The sequence below is a fragment of the Sorex araneus genome, chromosome 1 (assembly GCF_027595985.1).
Source record: "Sorex araneus isolate mSorAra2 chromosome 1, mSorAra2.pri, whole genome shotgun sequence".
In the NCBI taxonomy this organism is placed as follows: domain Eukaryota; kingdom Metazoa; phylum Chordata; class Mammalia; order Eulipotyphla; family Soricidae; genus Sorex; species Sorex araneus.
Window position 1 is genome coordinate 243493831 of NC_073302.1, and position 22261 is coordinate 243516091.

At 43.4% G+C, this 22261-nt stretch overlaps 1 protein-coding gene and 1 non-coding gene across 4 annotated transcripts in view; both read right to left on the bottom strand.

The window, feature by feature from the left end:
- Positions 1 to 22261, bottom strand: part of ATP8A2 (ATPase phospholipid transporting 8A2) — a 651431-nt gene that overhangs the window by 450077 nt on the left and 179093 nt on the right. For all 3 annotated transcript variants that reach the window (XM_055146569.1, XM_004604655.2, XM_055146669.1), the window contains exons 17-23: positions 13618 to 13723; positions 12493 to 12575; positions 9670 to 9719; positions 8027 to 8096; positions 4795 to 4879; positions 3534 to 3673; positions 1247 to 1385 (exon numbers count right to left, since the gene is read on the bottom strand). In XM_055146569.1, the coding sequence (XP_055002544.1) occupies positions 1247 to 1385; positions 3534 to 3673; positions 4795 to 4879; positions 8027 to 8096; positions 9670 to 9719; positions 12493 to 12575; positions 13618 to 13723 (673 nt within the window). The remainder of the gene's footprint in view (positions 1 to 1246; positions 1386 to 3533; positions 3674 to 4794; positions 4880 to 8026; positions 8097 to 9669; positions 9720 to 12492; positions 12576 to 13617; positions 13724 to 22261) is intronic.
- Positions 6580 to 6792, bottom strand: LOC129401182 (small nucleolar RNA U3). Its single transcript, XR_008628134.1, has one exon. It is a non-coding gene; the product is annotated as a small nucleolar RNA U3 (small nucleolar RNA).

Below are 22261 nucleotides of genomic sequence, written 5' to 3' on the forward strand. Positions count from 1 at the left end.
GACCAAATATGATGGCCTCTCAGTATCTGTATTGAAAAACCATAATGCCTCAAAGTAGAAAGAGGATAAGAAGTAAATTTCTTGCTATAGATGCAGGGGGTGGGAGGAATACTGGGGAGGCAGGAGGAATACTGGGGACATTGGTGATGTAATATATACACTGGTGGAAGGATAGGTGTTTGATCATTGTATGACTGAAACTCTATCTATAAAAGCTTTGTAACTTTATCTCACATTGATTCAATTTTAAAAAAGATAAAAAAGAGGGGGAACATAACAACCCCAAATATTAAACATACCATATATAACCTCCAAACATATTCTCCTTTGTTCTTACTATATGTAACCATTAAGGAAAAGTCAATGAAAACTGGAAATCAATCCAATTTTAGGATGCCAAAGCATCCTGGCTTCAGAGGCAACAGAACAGAAGCACTCTGTGTCTTAGGACTATTATTAGCTCTACTTTTCTTTTATAACCTAGAATTATGAATGCTAGGCACTTAATCATCTTTCCAAACATCTTAGGCATATCCTAAAACCCATATAAAATATAGTAAATTTTATAGAATATTCTATGACTATTATTTAGAAATGACCAATGATGGCTCATGTGGCCAAGGAGAGGAGGAATACATGACTAGATCCCAGGCCTTCAATATATATGGTGTCTGAGCAAGACCCCAGACTGCTTACCAGTGATCTGGCATAGATAGATAGATAGATAGATAGATAGATAGATAGATAGATAGATAGATAGATAGATAGATAGATAGAGATAAAGAGAGAGATAAAGAGATATAGAGGAAAACAATGTCTCCTGGAGAAATCTAACAACTGATAACATCATTAAGATGGATGTAATTATATAAAATTTAAACTCATATATAAACTTAGAGGAAAATATGCCACTAATTTCTTCAGTTAAAATTCTGCAGAAAAAGCAATTAAAAAAAAAAAACAACTCTCAGTTGTCAGTGCTTGAATTCTATGTCCTATAAAAAAAAAGTGTTTCTAACCTTCCAGGAAAATGGAAGAGTTTTAATGCTTATAAAATCATTCTGCTAATTCCAGCACTTCATTTGATTTGGTTAATATTTTTCTTGATCTTGTGATTGAAAAAGTCCTACAAAACATCATCACTGGAAAACACAATTGAGGAAGCCACAGGCTTGTCAACACTACACTCTAAAAACATAGTAAAATACAAAACACCAAACTGAAAAATAACTTTGAAATTAATTACCTATATTAATTGCAGTTTCTTGTTTGTCTCCCGTCAACACCCAAATCTTAATTTCTGCCTTCAGCAGAGTTGCTATGGTTTCTGGAACCCCTGCCTGAAGGCGATCTTCTATGGCTGTAGCTCCAAGTAGCAATAAATTCTGGATCAAAAAAAAAAAAAAAAAGCACCTTCAATTAAGGATAGGGATACAATCCAGATAAGCATTAACAACACAACCCTGGCAAAAGAAAGGCAGTCAAAATGTCCTGACAGCTATTTCTTCTGCCTTAAAATTCCAGGATAAACAATACTATCTGGATTGTGGCAAGCCAAAACTATTTCCATGTGAGAACTATTTCTCCTACCCACATAAGTCAATATTAACTTTGTTCTTGGTACGTGAATATGGGAGAGAAGAAGCACATGGCAGATGAGCAGATAGATGCTGATCCCTTAGATATTAACAGCACGCTAGCCCTAGTCCCTCACTTGTCTCATGAGTTGAGTATTTGAGACTCAAAGGATGGGAAAATCTGATTTCTGTATGATACACTCATCAAGCAATACAGGACCTAAGAGCATACAATAATGACTTTGGCAGAGAACAAAAACATCGAAGTATCTTAATACTGAGGAACTATGAGGCCAGAGCTGGTGGGGCACTTGCTTTTGTACACAGCTGACCCGAGTTCAATCCCTCACATCCCATATGTCCCCTATTTCCTCCATGAGTGATCCTTGAGTACCGAGGCAGGAATAAATCCTGAGAATAATCCAAAATACTAAAAAATAAAAATTTTAAAATTTTAAATTCTTAAATTTAAAAATATAAATACTGTCCCTGTAAGGACCTATAAATACTGTCCCTGTAAGTCCTTTCCACAGTGCAGAAGGCTCAGCTCACACTGGGGAGGGCTGTAAATGAAGAGTCTGGAGCTATTCCGCTTCCTGGTCAAGAAGTCAACAAAGCTTTGCCCAGGTGTCCTAATAACTGTATGGCCTCACAGGGAGTCTCCAGGATAGAGCAGCTCAGCCCAGTTTGGTCAGTCAACCATTGGGAAGAGCCCGGTTCCCACAGACCCTTACATGCTCGGGATTGCATGTGCAGTCAGTCTCTCTGTCTCTGTTTCTGTCTCTGTCTCTCTCTGTGTCTGTCTGTCTGTCTGTCTGTCTGTCTGTCTGTCTGTCTGTCTCTCCACATCTGACAGTATTCAGGGATTTCTCTGACTATATGTTCTGGCAAGCTTGGGGGATCGTATGGGGTGACAGGGATTGAACCTGGGTCAGCGTGTGCAAGGCAAGCACCCTGCTATACTATCTCTCCAGTCCCTGCTCATCATCTTCTCAACACTTTTTTTCCTAAGCACAACTACCGCTAAATCAGAGCAAATGCGTACCTGCATTTATTCCAACCCAAAGTCTATTAAAATGGCACACAAGTGAATATAAAACTCAAAATAAAAATGGATAATTAAAAGGTGAAAGCCATTTTTAAAGCACACATGCAAACAAATGAGAAATGGGGGGAAAAGGTAAATGGCTGATGTCTCAAGCTATAGAACTGGAAATACCTGGACCAATGACTGCTGACATAAAACAGAAAAGTCGAGGCTGGAGCTATAGGAGAGCAAGCAGGGCATTTGCCTTCCATGCAGCTGACCCAGGTTCCATCCACAGAACCCTCTGTGGTCCCCTGAGCATTGCCAGGAGTCATTCTTGAGAGCAAAACTAGAAGTGACCCCTAAGCATTGCTAGGTGTGGCCCAAACACTTTGCCCTCCCCTGCAGAAAAAGGAAAAGTAAAAATCCAGCTCCCAATTTCGATACACCAGTACATAGCAAGTTACTCAGTGCTTTGGGATAAACTGCAAAGAACCAAGATTTAAAAAAAAAAAAGAACTGGCAATCTGGGATAGCATTAGCAATGCTGATAATATTCCAGCAGTATCAGAGAAGTGTGAAAATTCCATGTATGCACAATATCCCACACCAGCTCTTGCAGTCTGATTCTGATTCTGCTGATTCTGATTCTGACAGAGTGAGCTAATCTCCTTAAAACTTATCTCAGGCAAACCCAGAAAGTCACTGATTCTCTTTTTAACCTCACACTTCCTAAGACATCACACTGATGTGGCTAGAGCTTCAGATCACCCTTAAACACAGAGCCTTTCTTAAAGCACAGAATGATGCCAAGCTAGCGGTAAATTAAAATACATGAAAAAGAACATCACTACACTGCAAAGGGTTTTCATGCTCACAGGCTTTGCTGAATAGGTGCACAAGAGGCAAATGCAGCGGGAAGTGGTTACCTTCTCAATGAGCTCGTAGCACTCCTCCACTCGCTGGGCCCTGTCCTTCAGGATGGTGCTGGCTTCTTGGTAGACTTTCAGCCAGTCCTCATACTCATTCTCTGTGAGGTCGGCATATGCCAGACAGAGAGTCCTCAAGCCTGCAAAGAGTCCTAGTGAAAGCCATGACACGGCGACAGGGAACAAATGGGGGAGCTGATCACCGAGGATATAGCATGTGGCTCATTTCAGACCTGCTCACTCCAAAACAGTCCAAGAAACCACCTGCCTTTTAGGTGAGCCTAATTCAGTTTTCATGCCTCTGCAAAGGTCACTTCAAAAATAATTTAAGTACACTTGAATATAAACCACCTCTAAGTGTGGGGCTGGAGCGATGGTACAGCAGGTAGGGCACTTGCCTTGCAAGTGGCCAATCTGGGTTCAATCCATGACACCCCATATGATCCCTGAGCCTTACCAGGAGTGATCCCTGAGCGCAGAGTCAGGAATAAGTCCTCAGCACTGTTGGTCAGGAATAAATCCTGACTCCAACAGAAAACAAACAAAAAAAAACCCAACCATCTCTTGTATCAATCTGAGAAGCAGCCCTGAGTATGGACTCCCCCAGAGCAAGTTCTGGTACAGCTATTGGGAGGGGCGTGGGCAGTGGGACAGCAAGGAGAGGAGGCTGGAAGGACACTTTTGAGTAAGGGAAGGAAGTTCAATGTGCTTGCATGTGAAATACTGGGCATTCCAAACAGCCACGCGGTGGGTGGAGGGTGTTGTGATGTGAGTCCGTATGTCTGTGTGCCTGTAGGAAGACATAAAGGGGAGCGAGAAGCAGCGGACACTTAAGAAAGGTTCTAGCTTCTGTCTTTCTCACAGGGAAATCTGATGCAATGTTTAGAGCCCTTCAGAGAGGGCCTTCCTGGCTCTACAAAGGTTCACAGGAGTCAGCCACAGATGGAGCAGGGAAATGACAAAGGGAGTGATCCCAAGGCAAGGAATGATAATTACAGGATGATTCGACCCACTGTGAACTGACCTGCCTTTTCCTTCTATACCTCTGTCTAGTTAGAGAATCTGGACCTTGCCTTGCATTTTGTCAGTCTCATAGATTCATGGGAGCAGTGCTAGTCCTAGTAAAGTACATTCCTATAAAGCAAGCCAAAAACTGCACAAAAATTACCTGCCTGTGCAAAATAGGAGAGCTGACCAGACCATCAGCAGTAAGCATGTGACTACATAATGGTTAAGAAGAGTGCTGACAAATTCCACCTACCTTCCGTGGCAAAATATTCCAGGTGGCATAATGTTTCCTCCATGTATTTTGAATCCTTTGAAAGTCTCTCAAAAATGACATTATCCTATAATATAGGGAAAGAGTGTAAGTGGCCAAGCTTGCAGAAAACCCTGTGGCCAGATTCTAAGCAGAGCTTTGTTGCATAGTGTTTATCAACTGTACCGCCCACTTGAGTGGGCAAGTAGAAATGCAGCTGTTGGTGAGATTTGTAAGCTTGGAAAACAAACAAGGCACAAATGGGTAGAAACAGATATACAGTGAGAAGGACCTCCTATGCCAGGCGAATAATCAGGGAGAGGACAGTGCTGTGTTTTTCCATTCTTGTAAAACTGTCATAGTTCATCATACTCTTCTACAGAAACGGAAAGGTGAAAAGGCACACCCTATTTTCCTCAAATGAACTTGTTCTTCCCAGCACCACAGAAACTCATGATCAGGGGAAGGGCTACATTCTACCTTGACCCAGATCAGCTGAGCACACTTGGGTGTGACTCTAGGCATCCCTTTGTGACAATTTTCCTGAGGGAGAAGTGGGCCAGGCTGGAAGCCAACAACTCTCCATCAAACTGCAGTTTTATGATACTAAATATTTTCTTCCTCAGGAAGTCTCATTTTATTTGGAGAGAGGGAAGTTGGAAGAGAAATGTGTTTAAAGAAAAGGAAAATGCACCATAAGAGCACTTTGTGTGTTTACAACTGTTCTATAGTCAGGTTTTCCTCTGTGATTCTTAGAATAAGTACCAAACAAACAAAAAGTGAAAACTGTATCATAGAAGAACTAGGCAATCCTGATTTGTTTCTATTTTAAACACAAAGTTCTTGAATGAGATGTCCAGACACAATCTGTTTGGAATTCATAGGTATTATCTATGAATGCCCATGAATTCATAGGGGGGCTCCCAAGCAGTGCTCAGTAGGAAGACAGACTACAGTCTGAGGATGTGGTGTTGCTAGGGCCCTGCAGTGCCAGGATCCTTGGGAGATCGGGGTGGAGCTTGGAAGTCTTCGAGCCTACACCCAGCAATGCTTAGGGGGTCACTCGGTGATGGAAATCAAACCTAGGTGAGGAATGTGCCAGATAGAGGCTTTAACCGATTTACTCTCTCCCAGCCCCTACTTTACTCATTGTGTAAATCTCTTATGATGGTGAACAAACAAGAACATACTTCCTTCAAACAATTGATAAAAATTTTCCACAAATCACTGATTCTTAGTAGAGCTTCCTTTGCTTATCATCTCTAATTTCTTTCTGGTTTGGGGTTTGGGGCCACACTCACAGGAATCCTCAGGAACTGGGACTGGAGCAGCATTCGAGGGTCAGTCCTGGAGGCACTGTGGGAACCACGCACCACCAGAAATCAAACTCAGGAATCCTCTAGGCAAAGCATGTGCTTCAGCCCTTTAAACCTCCTTCCTTCCTAGCCCTAGCTGCTTTTCCTTGACATAGTCTCATAAAGTGAAATAAGTTCTTTCTCCCCTTAACACTGAAGACCACAACAATATAGAATTTGCAAATAAGACTATAACCAGTAACATCTTTATTACAGATAAGGCGCTCTTTTTTTTTTGCTTTTTGGGTCACACCTTGCGATGCACAGGGGTTAGTCCTGGTTCATGCACCCAGGAATTACTCTTGGCGGTGTTCCAGGGACCATATGGGATGCTGGGAATCAAACCCGGGTCTGCCACGTGCAAGGCAAATGCCCTACCTGCTGTGCTATCGCTCCAGCCCCTGAAGACATGCGTTTTTTTTTTTTTTGAGAAACCACTCAGATTCCATTCTTTTCTTCATGCCACCATAAAAGTAGTATGAACAGTCATCAATGGCAAAGAGATGATGCAAAAACAATATTCAAAGTCAACTTTCCACTCGGAAGAGAACTTTTTACATCCTCCTTGTGGTTTCTGGTGCTCTACACATTCCGAAAAACTTCTATAGTAGATAACCACAGAAATTATCCCTGAAAGTACAATCTAGATAAGGCATTTTAACTCAATGACTATGTCTTAGAACTGAAAGGCTGAGCTATGAAATTAATCAAAGTGGTCAGTAATAACACTAGTCAACTCTGGACATACCCTCACACCTCTGTGTTAATAAGAAAATAGATGACAATAACTCGGATGAGTAAGTACTAAGAGAACCAATTATAAAACAGACTACTTAAAAGATGATGAGAGCAGTGAAATGAGTCAGAAAGAGAAGGATAGACATAGAAAGATTGTACTTATCTGTGGAATATAAAATAACAGAGTAGGAGACTAACACCCAAGAATAGTAGTATATAATACCAGGAGGTTGGCTCCATGGCTTGGAAGCTGGCCTCATACACTGTGGGAAAGGCAGCCCAGATAGAAAAGGGTAAAGTAAAACGTGATTGGAGAGTCTTCGAGGGAAGGGAGATACATGCTGAAAGTAGAGACTGAACATGATGTCCACTCAATACCTCTATTGCAAACCACAACACCCAAAAGGAGAAGAAAACAAAATGGAATGCCCTGCCACAGAGGCAAGGTGGGGTGGGGGAGGGGATTGAGGGGGTGGGAAAGATACTGGGTTCATTGGTGGTGGAGAATGTACTTGATCTTAGCCAAAAGGCCGAGAAGCGATTGGTGGTGGAGAATGGACACTGGTGAAGGGATGGGCTCACAAACACTGTATGAGGGAAACACAAGCATGAAAATGTGTAAATCTGTAACTGTACCCTCACGGTGACTCACTAATTAAAAAAAAAGAGAGAGAACAGGGGGCTGGAGCAATAGCACAGCGGGCAGGGCTTTTGCCTTGCATGCGGCCAACCCGAGTTCGATTCCCAGCACCCCATATGGTCTCCCAAGCACCGCCAGGAGTAATTCGTGAGTGCAAAGCCAGAAATAACCAGGTGTGACCCAAAAAGCAAAAAAAAAAAAAGATGATGAGCACAGGTCAATACAAATTACCCAACCCAAGTCACAACCCAATGGTGGCAACACGGGAATAGGAACTAATACACTTCAGGATTTTACAGAACAGGTCAAGTTACTGTTCCTGAACTAGTGACGCTAGCTTAAGCCAAAAGGATCTTCAGTAGGGAGTTTCCTAATAAATTGACTTTACAGTCATCTTGAATGATCCTTACAAACGTGGGGTTGGGGTGGAATGGTGAGGAGAGGGCTTAGGAGCAGCAGCAGAGTAACAAGGCAGCCACCAGGAGACTCAGGCAGTACTTACAGCCCCTTTACAATAGAGTCGAAGTTGTCCTGAAGGAGTTCGAACAATCACGGACATTCTTTTTCTGTCACTGCAAGAGTGAAAATATAGAGCAAAAATAAATAACTGTCACTGGTCTGTTTCATAGAACCCATCACCTATGAATAATCACTAAACAAATCAAAATGCTGTCTAGCTGTCTCCAGATGGCCCAATACTCGTTTTTTTTTTTCTTCCTTTTTCTTCAGGTTCAGATTTTCATTGAAACTTATCTCCAATTCAATATGCAGTGGACAAAAAAAAAATCACTTCCCCTTTCTGGCCTTGGAGATTTAATACCACAGCTATGTGTAGCTGCAAGTCTGAGGTTTACTGTGTACATCTATTTTACTTCTGACAATATGCTAACATCTTGTTCCTTATTTTACAGGTCAAAAATATTAAATGAACTGTGTGGTAAGTAGCAAAATGTATGATTTCATGTAAATCTACTCAAATGCTCTTCAGGCCAACTTCTTTGATGTACAATAGAGGGAAATGACAAATCTGTCGAGATCTCTAGTTGAGCTTTGAGATTTGCTTTAGTGCTCTTCCCCTCATCCTGCCAAGCATGCCTCCTTATTCATCATGGCCCTCCTCACTCACCGAGCTGCCAATCGCGATCTTCCCTCCCACCCCCCCCCACGCAGCCTATAGATCCCTCTTCTAGTTCTTTTCAATCCACCTCTGTGGTTTTGCTTCCTCTCCCCCCTACCCCCCCACAGGCACCATTAGGTTTCAAGTATACAAATATCCCAGGATACAATCTAATGGCCTTCTTCAGTCCTTTGGTTCCATATCTGTAGACAAACTTTATCCCTATTACAGTGGCCCCAGACAAGCTATCTCCTTGGCCTTCCACTAAGGTGGTTACTAACGGCAATCTTGGACTGGAAGCTCCTAAGATTAGAGAGCATTCTTTTTCCAGCTTTATAATTAAATTCCTGCCTTCTGTCCCACAGCACTCTTATCAGATCCGGATTTTAAATTCCCTTTCTGCTACACAGTTGCCAAGTAGTCTTAACAAAGTTATATACCCAGTATTTCAGGTTCTGAATGTATAAAGCAATGTTGTCACCAATTACATCAGAGGCCTGCTGTCAGGATTAATGGCCATGCTGGCTTAAGCCAATAGATTTTCCGCTGTAAAAGGATGAGTCAACTGAAGTAGTAGAACTAGAAATACAATCACAAATGATCTCTTTGTTCCCTCTAGCTTGACCACAGACTTTTATATATATATATATATGTATGTATGCATCCATATATATATATACACATATATATATGCACTCTATCTGTATTTACCTGTTTTGAATCTAGCTTCATTTTCTCCTCTTTGTCCCTCCAATAACTGACTTCCCATTTCAACAAACCAAGAAAAATTACTTCCTTTGCTGTCTTTAACAAAAGTCAATTTTAGGGAGAGGCAAATTTATGGAAATATATCTATTATATTTAGTGCTTAAGCACGATTTAATCATATTTAATCACCCTTTAATCATACCATACAAGATGCAAACACTGATCAAGATGATAGATATACTTATATATGAGTCTACATATGTGATGGGTATTTGATATATGTATGTTTTGTCTTTCAAGCTCATGAAAGAAAAACGTACCTGGAAAATTCCAAGACATTAAGGATTTCAAACGTCTGCTCCTGTCCCAACTAAAGAAAGAAAAAGAGGTTTTTAAGTGAGGTATAAAGTATTAAAATTTTATAATGACTGCCAACCACAATGTGGACGGGTATATAATAGATAGACAGGCAGACAGATAACTCCGACAGTCCCCCTTGTACCCTTTCCCCTTTCTAAGTGCCTTTCATGGGCAGGTTCCAGAGGTGAGTCTGGTGGAGCCACAGCTCCCCCTTCTGGTGGAAGCTTCTCCTTTTTCTCTCGTGGCCACTGCTAACAGTTAACTGGCTGGTGAAGTCTCTTTTTCAAGACTTGAAGGAAAATCAAACAAGTTACACAGCTTCATCCAAAGCCATCAAACTCTTAATGAAGTAAGAATTTTACACATTTCACAGTGGTGTACACATGTGCCATACACCTAAACATCCATATGGGGCTCGGAACAAAACATTCATTTCATTTGTTTCTGCAATATACCTGACTTCGCACTGAGACTCATGTCCATGTCTATAAAGAAGCTCCTATTCCCCTGACATGAAGTGTGAATATAATGGACATGCTAAGCTTCCTGCATTTGGGTTTATAACTACTGATTAATTCGGAAACCATTCATCTACTCCAATTTTAGTGTAACTTAATTGAATGTCTTTTCAGATTCTTCAAAGCGGAATTCAAAATTCTCATTTTTTTCCAGAGAAAAATTCCAGAATACGTGTCCACCGTTTCCAAACCTCATCGTCTAACTTTCTCTCGACTTCCCTGATACATCGGAGGAAAGTCTGTGGACTGTGGACTTCCACAAACGGGGAGTCCAAAACTGATTTCTGCACCAACTGTGGTTTTCTTGTGGATGGTGACAGAACCTCCACCCGAGGTTTCAGAGTAGGAGAGTAAACAAGGAAAATACTCAGATCACCAAGTGTACCCCTGACACTTAGTAGTACTGAATAGTCTGTTGCCCAATTCCCAACTCCTGATTTCCTCCTCTTGGTCCTCTTCACTCTCTGCAACCAGCGGCTTTCTCACACCCCACCTGGCCCCATTCAAAAACATGCCCACTGCTGCCACACCTCTAGGCACAAAAGCTGTGAGCACTAAGGATGGAGCCCTGTTTGCACCCCTGTTGTATGAATAACTCCTTCATACTGTTCATCTATGACACTGGGATGACCAATAAGGACACTTGACATAAATGTCAGATAACTGACTTAAGAACTCCTGAACTGGTAAGTAGGATTTTACAAGTTGTCATTTACTACTCCTTTTCCAGCCATACGGTCTTTAAACTTTGGTAAGTTGAGCAAGAGGTGCAAATTCATGCTTCAGATCAGTACCTCCAACACTGCACTGGTTCCCAGTGGGATACCCAGCAGGCTCTTGCACAGGCCACCTCGACCCGGCTCTGGAAGGCAGAGCAGCTCTTCTGGCTTTTCCCACTGTGCCCCATCCCTCCACACCACACCCACAGCCCATGTCCGCAATGCAGAGCAGCACAGCAGCATCCACACCACTGAAAACCATAGTGAAGGTGTAACCGCCCTTCACCTGGGGGAAGGAGACCTCCTCTGTGAAAAGTTCCATGCTGGAAATGTCTCTGTTCAATTTCCATTTTCAGTGACTGCACACTTCCCTAAGCTCAATTCCCTATGTTTGTTGAAATAAAGAAGAAAGAAATGTTATCTAAATCTCTACATTTGATTAGAACTGGAAATGCAAAAACCAAACAAAATGAAAAAAAAAAACCCACACATAGGCATTTTAAAGAAAAGGATGACATTTGGACATTTTGCAAATAAGTAAAAGCAAAAACTGACAACTACTGAACTAAAAAAATATGTCAGGTTAAACCTGTTGAAAGCGAACCTCAAATACACAAATGTATTAAAGAGTTTTAGGGATTTGTTGTTGTTGTTGTAGTTGTTGTTGTTTGGGGAACACATGGGAGATGCTCAGGGATTACTCCAGGCTCTCCACTTGGGTATCACTCTTGGCTCTGTTCGAGGGGTCACATGGGATGCCAGAGATCAAACCCAGGTCAACTACATGCAAGGAGAGTGACCTACCTCCTGGCTACTGCTCTGGCCCCAGGTTCTAGGGATTTAAGGCACATAAAGTCCGAACGTGTAACAATCCACAATTCCTGTCAAACTCGGAGGAGAGAGCAGAGAAGGCAGTGGCCACCAAACCTGCCTACTTCAGACAATGGGGGTGCGCGACCTTCTCCCTGGCCATCATTCCACAGCAGAGTCTGGCAAGTCCTGACCACCAGTTTCCCCCACTGCCTATCTCAAGGGGCCCAATTCAATCTTATTCCTATTTAAATCGTTTCCAGTCACCAAATTTCACTTACTGGATCCATAAGGGTGGAGAAAAAAAATCAATTTAAAAAATCTCCTTGATTTAGAGGGAAATAAATAAATAAAAGGTAAAAAGATTTCTGTAGTCAGCTCTGGAGAGTGAGAGCAATAGACTCTGGCCTTCTACTGCAGCTCCTGCTGCCAAGGCTGCAGAGACATCGACACAGACCCCAGGAATGAGCTGGCCATACAGTTCTGCTCCTGGCTGCAAATAACTTTGATGCCAGTAATGGTGGGGAAGGATCATCATGAGAGGGGAAAGTACTGCAATGTGATGACATGAGACAACTAATAAATAAACCCATGGGGCAGCCTCCGCTCTTTCCACAGGCCTCCTTTCCCACCCAAAATAGAACTGAAATTTAGTTCTGTTTCCAACAGATTCGCTACTTCCTATATAAAGCCTGCAGCAGGGAGCTGGACTCAAGAGCCCAGGGCCATCACTTACCGCCTCGATGATGACTGAGTACGGGGTCCTGCCTGTGAAGACAAAGCCCAGCTTCTTAGCTCCTTTCACCAAAGCAGCTTCATCTGTCAAGAAAGAATTGATGAAATATTGACTCTGATAGGAATGGCAGAACTGTTTCCAAGTATTATTTTTCAAATTAACAAAAGCCAGATGTGGTAAGAAGACCTGGACTTGGAGGGCAGGGGGGAAGAGAGATAATATATATAGTGGGAAGGTGCTTCTCTTGGATACGGCCAACCCATACTGGATCCCCAGACCACACAGGGTCCACTGAGCACCACCCAGAAGTGAACCCTAAGTGCTGAGCCAAGAGTGAGCCTTGAGCGCCACTAGGTACTGCTCCAAAACCTACCCCCTCCCCACCGCTAAAAAAGGTAAAATAAAAGAGAAGACCAGACTGATGTGCAAAGTAGCAAGGGCTAGGGATGCAGAGATCCCCAGCGCTTATAATCTCTTGCTCACTCTGCCGCCTGGGCCCAGGAGTCTGGAAAGAGCACTTCTGCTCACATGGAGAGTTGGAACTAAAACTCAGTGAGCCCAGAAGAAAGATTATATGTATATGCTGACTACTCATGGTTGGGATCAAAGTCCTCTGATGAACTTACGATATGTTTCCATGACTTTCTGAGTTTGTTTGGTTTGGTTTTGTGTTTGGGTCACAAGCAGCAGTGCTCAGAGCTGACTCCTGGTGAACTCAGGAGACTCTATGGGTGGTCAAGGATCAAACCCATCAAACCTAGGCTGGCCACATAAGGTGAGCACCCTGCCTTTCTTATTATCACTCCCACCTGCTTCCGTGACTTTCCAATGAAACATCAGAACCATGTGCTTCAGCTGGAAGACTAGGCTGTTCACGGAGCACAGGAAGTGCAGCCCTTGGGAACTCCATGAGGGGTGGAAGGCTGTCTGGGGCTATGACTTCCCCTAGCAGAAGCAAGATGCCCTGAGGGACTTCCTGCATTCTGAGTGCAATTAAAGAGGGGCCCAGGTCAGCTGGCACAGCTGTGATCTCTGCCAGCAGCACCTGAGACTGTGAGGTTCCAGCAGGACACACCACTCTGACAAGCCACTGCCGACGCTCAGCTGTCCAGGGAAGGGGCTCACCCGGGGAAGAGGCCTGATAGATGATGTCGTCTCCTTCCTTCTCAGGAACGACTGTGTGGCACACAGCCAGGAGAGTGAGGAACTCCTGGATGCAAGGAGCTGTGGGCTACAAACATGGGATATCATTAATCGGGTGGCTGCGGTTACTGCGGCTGCAGGTGCAGGGCGCCCCTGTTCAAAGCCCAGAAGGGCTTCCTCTGCTGATAGAGCAGAGGTGGGGATCTGCAGCACGGGATCGAGGTCCTGCATGTGCCACAGTTGTCCCCCTCCAGCCCCATCCTCTGTCACACACAGCCCTGACTACTTGTACGCCTCGCGAGTGTGCAATCTGCCTCCAGACGCTGTCCTGTTTGGAACAGGGAAAGAGCAGCCTTTCCTGGCTTTTATCCGCTCTGTGTGCTCATCCTCTGGGCTTTCATTTAACATCCTTCCTGCTGTGCTGCTCCAAGTGTCAGGTAAGATGCGAGGGGGCACCTAGGGACCCCTCCTCTGACACTGCCAGCACCTCGCTTCATTCGTTTTTGATACTTCCAACACTCCTGCCACATGCAGGGTGCTTCTTCTTGGCTTCCCTGAGACCCAGGAGGGAAAGCAGGCCACCTGCCCTCCTCGCTAAGCTGTCCGAGGTGTGCAAAGCGATGTTGAACTCAAACAAGCAAGACTGACCTACCAATTGCGCAGTTATAAATGAAACATGTATTTGTTCTCTATCTCACCAGCTCTTCAGCTTTATAATCCCTCATAACCCATAGTGTAGCTTATAAGAAGACAGGGCTGCGCATAGAAGATGTGTGGATCGTGCGGAACCTGGACCTGCTCTCCAATTTTATCATCCTTTATAACCCATAAGACCATTTATCACTCATCTAGGACCTTTTATAAAAATTTTCCTGAGCACATATTTCTCTCCACCCATACCACACAGACACAATCCTTACTTTTCATTGAGATTAGACCACGAATCAGTAGGGAAATGAGGCCTCAACACTATCTGCACTGCACTGCAGCACTGTCATCTCATTGTTTATCGATTTGCTCGGGCGGGCACCAGTAACGTTTCCATTGTCAGACTTGCTGTTACTGTTTTTGGCATATCGAATATGCCACGGGTAGCTTGCCAGGTTCTGCCGTGCAGGCGGGATACTCTCAGTAGCTTGCCGGGTTCTCCGAGAGGGACAGAGGAATCGAACCGGGATCGGCCGCATGCAAGGCAAATGTCCTACTCACTGTGCTATCGCTCCAGTCCTCCAAACAAACAAACAACACTATCTACTCATCTGAAAATACATCTCATTTATTAAAGAGAGCTAAAGCTTCTGTATTTCATTCACAGCATATTTCCTATTCATTTTTTATTTATTAAAAATAATCTGTAACTGTCTCACGGTGATTCAATAAAATTTTAAAAAATAGTAATCTGTGACCCTACTATATATGTGAGGCATTATACCCCAGGCATTTTATATACTGACTTATCATAACTGAAATCTTGTTTCCACTATATTTTACAATAAACCTATCATTCAGAGGGCACTAAAACCTTTACATTTTATAAATAAGTTAAAAATCCAATTGCAACTGACTTACTAATTCTCTGAATTTTAGTTGGTCCTCTGGGATTTTCAAGGAAGACAATTCTATCATCCACAAATGATAACTTTCCCCTTTTCCCTTCCAATAAATAAGGGAAAGGAGGCAAACAACAAACTTAAACTGAAGCCTTTGAACTATTTGCAATATTATTTTAGACAACTCAAATTTGAAAAAAAAAAATTTTTTCTGTAGTTTTCCCCAAATGCATTGTTTATGGGGCTGAGTGTCAAAACCAGGAGCAGAGCCATGTGAAAAAGGCATTCTATTGCTGAGTTACAGTCCCAGTCAAAAAAATTGTTGCCACTTGAAGGAACTCATTATTACTGCAGAATTTATATATACATGTATCCACAGACATGTGTATATGCATTTATGTATATATGTACATATTTAGAAGTTGAAGCTTTACTATTATGAGGGAAATCTACAAATAGACAAATAAATCTACAAATTAGACATCATTAAAGATATAATTTAGTGATATTAAGTATAGACAGAATTCTGTGTGCCAATCAGCAATAACTATGCTCAAACCTTTTTCATCTTCCTGACACTATACCCATTAAACAACAACCCCTCCCCCACCACATTCTCCCTTTCAACTAACAGTAACTTCCTATTCTCTCTGACTCTATTATTTCCTATTCTAGGTATCTCATTATACTTATTATGACTAATTTGCACAAAATGCTTTATGTATATACAGAAATTTTCAATTCATTTAAAATTTCTAAAATTTGTCTAAAATAATCTTGTTTAAAATAATCTTACAGCAAACTGCAACTATAAAGTATCTAATATAAATATGCAAATGGTGTTTTCTTGAAGTACTCAAGTTCGAAAACTTAGATGTAATGACTTAAAAGAAAGTTTCGTTCTTCCTTGGAAAATCTTGGGAGGAAATTATCCCACAAATTAGAAGTAAGTCCCTGGTCTCATTATTTTCCATAGGCTGTCTCACTGACTAAAAGGCAAACTGCCTTATGGATATCTATCCATACAGCTTTACAGTCTTAAGGGGCCCAGAAAATCAGAAATGATGACCCAGGAAAAAAGAAAACCTGTTTCAGCTGGGGGACCTCCCTGGGAAGGAAGGTGGGGGTTTTCTCTCCTCTGCAGAGTCTGAAGATGCCCTCAAGACCGCATGTGACCAAGGCACAAACACTTCCCTTGCTTTGATGGCCAAGCAGCACAGTCTCCAAGACTCCCCTCCAACGTGGCTCTGACTTGGAAACTATGCACTCAGTGGGGAAGAAGTATCTCCCCATAGTGCCAGCATTCAGACCCTACTCACAGCCCCCAGTCTCCGCGGTCCTACAGGCATCCTGGAGCCCTGAGCGTCCCTTGGTTTCTGACTCTCACAGAGGCAGCTCCAACCCTTTATGCAGGCAGCAACTGGAACTGTGGCCTCTGTGCTTCCTCTCTGACAGCACCATAGGTTTGATTCTTAAGCTTCAAAAATTCTGGGAGTTGGGCTGATGTGTACTGTCCTCTGGTAATAAACTGGAACTGTAGGATAACATTGGTATGTCCTTTCTTCCTTGCCACAGGGAGCTTAGGTGTACTGGGTTACACCCATCACAGTGGCACTCCCATTCCTCTGTGTTTTTCTATAACCTCTTTCTCTGTGCTCTGCTTCCCCAACCGGTCAATCACCTTTATCCCCTAATCAGATTCTGTTAACTTGTTAGGTCAGATCCTTCTTGGACACTGGATTTGCATTTGTAAGTGGAATATTGCTTTTCTCTTCGCCTTATGTCCTTTGCATAGTTACTTCAGAGCAATGTCCTTTTTGTATAGGCACAAGAAGACAGTTAATGCTATGCTTTTGTAATTTGGGAGCTAATTGACTCTGAATAATACTGAATAATACTCACTTCTGGGCATCTGTTTTCTTGACTTAAGCCTCAGTTGCCCTTAGTTCCTAGCACCCTAAAAGCAAGGTCCCAACGAGGGACTGGATAGACCCAGCACAAACTGTGAGCTACCCTCGCATCAAAATGGGCCAGGCCAAGCACCATAATACTTAAGTATAAGTTAATAACACAGTCATGGACAAATTCTCCACAATGACCCAAAAAGTAACAAGTAGATTAGGACCCTGCGAGGGTTAGAAAAGACTAATCTGGCCTGAGTACTATAGTCTGAGATCTATAGTGAGATGTCCCCAGGAGAGCCATCCTATAAGCTTAATGTATGCTTACTGTGTCCATAGAAAACAACTAATATTACTAAGAAGTAGAATTAAGGTAAATGTTTAAATGGTTGTTGAACTAAGGAAAGGAGAAATGCACCCATAGATGGTATTTCACCCTTGGGTGAGTGTTCTTGCTGTATGAGAGTTTGTCCTGGAAGAAGCTTTCCCTGAGGGAGAGACCTTATATCCACTAATTGTATGACCACAGTTCTGTGTAACTGTTACCCCAACCCCCTCATGATTTGGGAGATAACCAAGGCTCTAAGAGTGGAAAAAGGGAGAATCAAGGAGGATCCAAGGAGGAGAATGAAGGGGAATCGGGGGAAGGAGAATCGGAAGAAAATGGAGATGAGACTGGAATAAACTGCAATTGATTCCTTCTTTGTTTCCTCCTTCGTCCGCCAGTTGCCATCAGCCACTTGGGATAGGGGAAACAGCCCAAGACCACCGAACGTGGGCAGTAAGAGAGAGCCATGGGATTCGTATTTGTTTTTTGTATACACAGAAACCAGTTGTATGATTGATTTCTGGGGGTTTATAGGATTCCCCACCCCATCAAGGTCATCCACATTCTGGGGGTGCAGCCTCATTTTCCCTTTAGTGCTTCCTATTCATCTTTTCTCCTAGTCCCTAGCAAGAATCTGTATACAGCCTCGGCCCTGAAACCATCTGGTAAATGAATGAATGATCAAGATTAAGGATCAAGGTTATGGACCCAGTCACATGTCCAAACAGGGTCGCACACAGTCTTCTGTGCTGCTACTCGGTCCCCATCCCCACCTCACTTCCTCTGCTGCTTTTTACAACTCACCTATGTGGAGAAGACACAAAAGCAGTTTCCAAAGTTTTCATCAGCATTTCACTTGCCCCTTACGGGCTCACTGTTCTAACTTAACCAGGAAGACACAATGGGTCAACTGCCTTCATTACGGCCTTCAGCCTAGTAGCCCCTTGAGGATGCTTGAGTCCTCTGTGGGGCAGAAGCACTCCCTGTACACTTGTTTTTGTGGCACCCTTGGTTAAACAACTCTCCTCCAGGGCAACTTCTTTAGAGCTCCCACACTTTTGCTTCAAGAGCCTGCAGCCATGAGTTACCTGCATGGGCCACATTCACATAAATAAACCCATCTGTTTTTCTATTTGTCTGGTGGGGCGGGGGGGAGGGGTGTGTGTGTGCAAGTTTGGCAATGCTCCTTGATCTATGCTCAGGAGTCACTCCTGGTCATGCTTGGGAAACCATGTGGGAAGCTGGGGATCAAGCCAGTTGGTCACGTACAAGGCAAGCATCCTATCTGCTGTATTACGGCACCTACTCAAATATATCCATCCGTAAATAAAATTTTGGAAATATAAAGTTTTAACTTTGTTCAGGTTTACCTAATCTTAAAACTTAAGTTGGGGGAGGCCCAGGGGAATACCTCAAAGGGTGGGAGCATAGCACTGGTGTATGATAGGCCCCAAGTTCAATTCATAGCACTGTGTATCCCGGAGGCTCCCAGAGTACTACCAGAGGTGACTATAGTGGCCTCCAGCACTGCACCATCAGGCCCAAGAAACACCCCATCAACCTCACACCCAATCAGCGGATCGCAAGGAGTGGTCCCCAGGGCCCTGAGTACTGCTTGGAAACACCTCCTTCTCCCATCCCCCGCACTCTGCAAAACCTAACTAAACTTTTTCAGAAAAAAAAAATCATATTCACTGCCATAGAGGCAGTTAGAGTTGGGGGGGGGGGGTTTGGGAGAGTGGGAGGAAAACTGGGAACACTGATGCTGGGAAATTACACTAGTGGAGGGATGGGTGTTTGAAAACTGTATGACTAAAACCCAATCATGAAATCATGAACAGCTCTGTAACGCTCTATCTCATGGTGACTCAGTTAAAAAAATAATCACTTGTATCACTTGTCATCCCATCAATCTTCGATGTGCTCGAGCAGGCGCCAGTAATGTCTCATTCGCGTGCTAGTGTAGCCCAATGATATCTGCTCATTCCAGGAACAGGAAGAGCCTCAAACCATTCATTCAGGGTTTTGACGAAGAAGTCTGACCATCTTGTTGGTGGGCGGCCACGAGGTCTTTTGACGTCCCGTGGAATCCAGTTGGTAACAGCTCTTGTCCAGCGGTCATCTCTGAATCGCATTACGTGTCCGGCCCATCTAATTTTTGATGTCTTGGCAAATGAGACAGCGTCCCTGATTTTTGACTGTCGACGGAGGTCAGAACTCCAGATTCCTTCTCTCACTTGAGTGCAATGTGATACTCCAAGCATAGCTCTTTCGATTCCTCTTTGGGATACCCGAATAGCGTTCTCATCCTGTTTTCGTAGGGCCCAGGTCTTTGACGTGTATGCTAGTGCAGGAAGAATGGTGGAGTTGAAAAAAGGTGCCCGGAGCCGGAGGTTCTTCATCCTCTTAACCACTTCTTCGATGCTCTTGAAGGCATTTCACGCTGCTCTCTTCCTCCTGCGCAGTTCTGGCACCAAGTCATTCCTCATGTTGATTTCTCAACCCAGGTACACATAGCTGCTGCATTCGGAGATGTTCGTTCCATTGACAGCAAATGGAATGTCAGGGTCTAGTTCGTTTTTCATGAATATTGTCTTGGTGAGATTCAGCTGCAGTCCAACCTTTCCACACTTGTAGTCGAAGTTGGTCAGCATTTGTGCCACTTGGCTAATGTTTGGTGTTATGAGAACGATGGCATCAGCAAAGCAGAGGTGGTGTAATTGCCAACCGTCTATCTTCACTCCCATTCCTTCCCATTCCAGTCATCGCATGACATTCTTGAGGGTGGCACTGAAGAGTTTCGGTGAAATAGTATCACCCTGCCAAATCCCTCTCTTTACGTCAGTGATCACTTCCTTGTAGAATGGTGTAATCATGGTGGCGAATCCGTAATACAGCACGCAGAAGATCTTGATGTACTGAGTTTGAACGCCCTGTTTGGCTAGGGCTTCAATGACCACTTCAGTCTCAACAGAATCGAAGGCCTTCTTTAAGTTGATGAACGTTAGACAAAGTGGCATCTTGAAATTTCGCAAAACTTCAATGAGTTTGGTCACTGTGTGGATACGGTCGATCGTGATGAATCCTTTTCACAACCCAGCTTGCTCACGTGGTTGTCCTTCATCTAGTGTTCTGCCTATTTTATTCAGGATGACTCGAGTGAACAACTTATAGATGACGGACAACAGGCAGATTGGGCGATAGTTGCCGATGTCATGGATGTCTCCCTTCTTGTACAACAGAACGGTCCTGCTTGCTTTCCACTGGGATGGAACCTTGCATTCAGACAGGTAGCATGTGAAGAGCCGAGCCAGTGTATTGATTAGTACTGGCAGCAGATTCTTCACATATTCGGGTCTGACCTTGTCTGGACTAGGTGCTGTACGTGTCTTTACCAATGAAATGGCATGTCGGTATAATAATAAATAAATAAACAAAGTGTGAAAAATATCATATTCAATCTAGTTTATATTGACTACAATGACTATAAGACACTTTGATTGTTGAATATCTTCAAATATTTTTACAGAGGAGACTTTAAAACAAAATAAATTCTTGTGATCTTATAGTCAGTTCCAGTATGTTAACAATAGCTGAGATGGTGAAGTCACAGCAGGAGTGAAAGGGTGGAGTGCCATGTGAATCGAGTCAGTCACTTAAATCTCATCCAACAAACAGGTAGCAAATCAGAATAGATAAAGGGATGGCAGGGAGTGGGAGATGGCATCAGATAAAAGGAAGCCTGCCAGCCAGGCTCACCCCCTTCTCTTGCCCCCTTTTTTTTCACCTTTTCTACCCTTCACCTCTTTCTCCCAGACAGAACTCAGGATCAGGCTGGGGATGTCATTCACCCAGAGAGAAGGCAGGATGAGGGAAAACTCATAACTGGGTTAGACAGTAGTAACAGGCAGGGGTCACAGGCCCAGAAAGATAGCAAGATCAGGAAGGGGCTTTAGTCCCAGACAGACAGCAGAAATTAGGTAGGATTCTTATGACTAGAGCAATAGCACAGTGGGTAGGGTGTTTGCCTTGCACACGGCAAACCCAGGTTCAATTCCTCCGTCCCTTTCGGAAAGCCCGGCAAGCTACCGAGAGTATTCCACCCGCACGGCAGAGCCTGGCAAGTTACCTGTGGTGTATCTGATATGCCAAAAACAGTAACAACAAGTTTGACAATGGAGATGTTACTAGTGCCTGCTTGAGCAAATTGATGAACAATAGGATGACAGTGCTACAGTGCTTACACTTGGATAGATGGCAGGCTGGAGACTTAAATGAAGCCAGGAAAGGATGACAGGGAACCACTGGGATATGGTCCAAGAAAGGCACAGGATATCAGACAAGAAAGCATACAGTGGACAGAGAGTGGCCTAGGGACAAGACTAGGTCATCATACACTGGAGGTGAGCAAACAGCAAGGAACAGGTCAAGACAGTAGTACACAGGACCAGGGCAGCGCAGGGACAGAATAAGTGATACCATACATGGATAAAGGAGAGGCCTGGATGTTTGGAGAGGGACCTGGACTCATCTACTAAACTGTACAATAAATTCTAAGCTCTTAACCTTCCAAGTTTTGGATGCAAATCTGTCATACAATTCTCAAGAACCCATCAGCGCAGAAAAATCCACTTTTGTGCTAACAGTGAGACAACATAACTTAAGAACCGAATCATCTTAGGTCTGACTCTCATTTCTACATTTGTTTTCTGGGTAATTCAATCTTCCTAAGTAACCTGTCCACCTCCTCAAGGAGGCAAATACCACAGGAAAATCAGTCTGTCCAACACACAGGAGAAGGTACGTATATATTCTTATGTCTTGCTTTTCAAGTTAGCCTAGCCAAA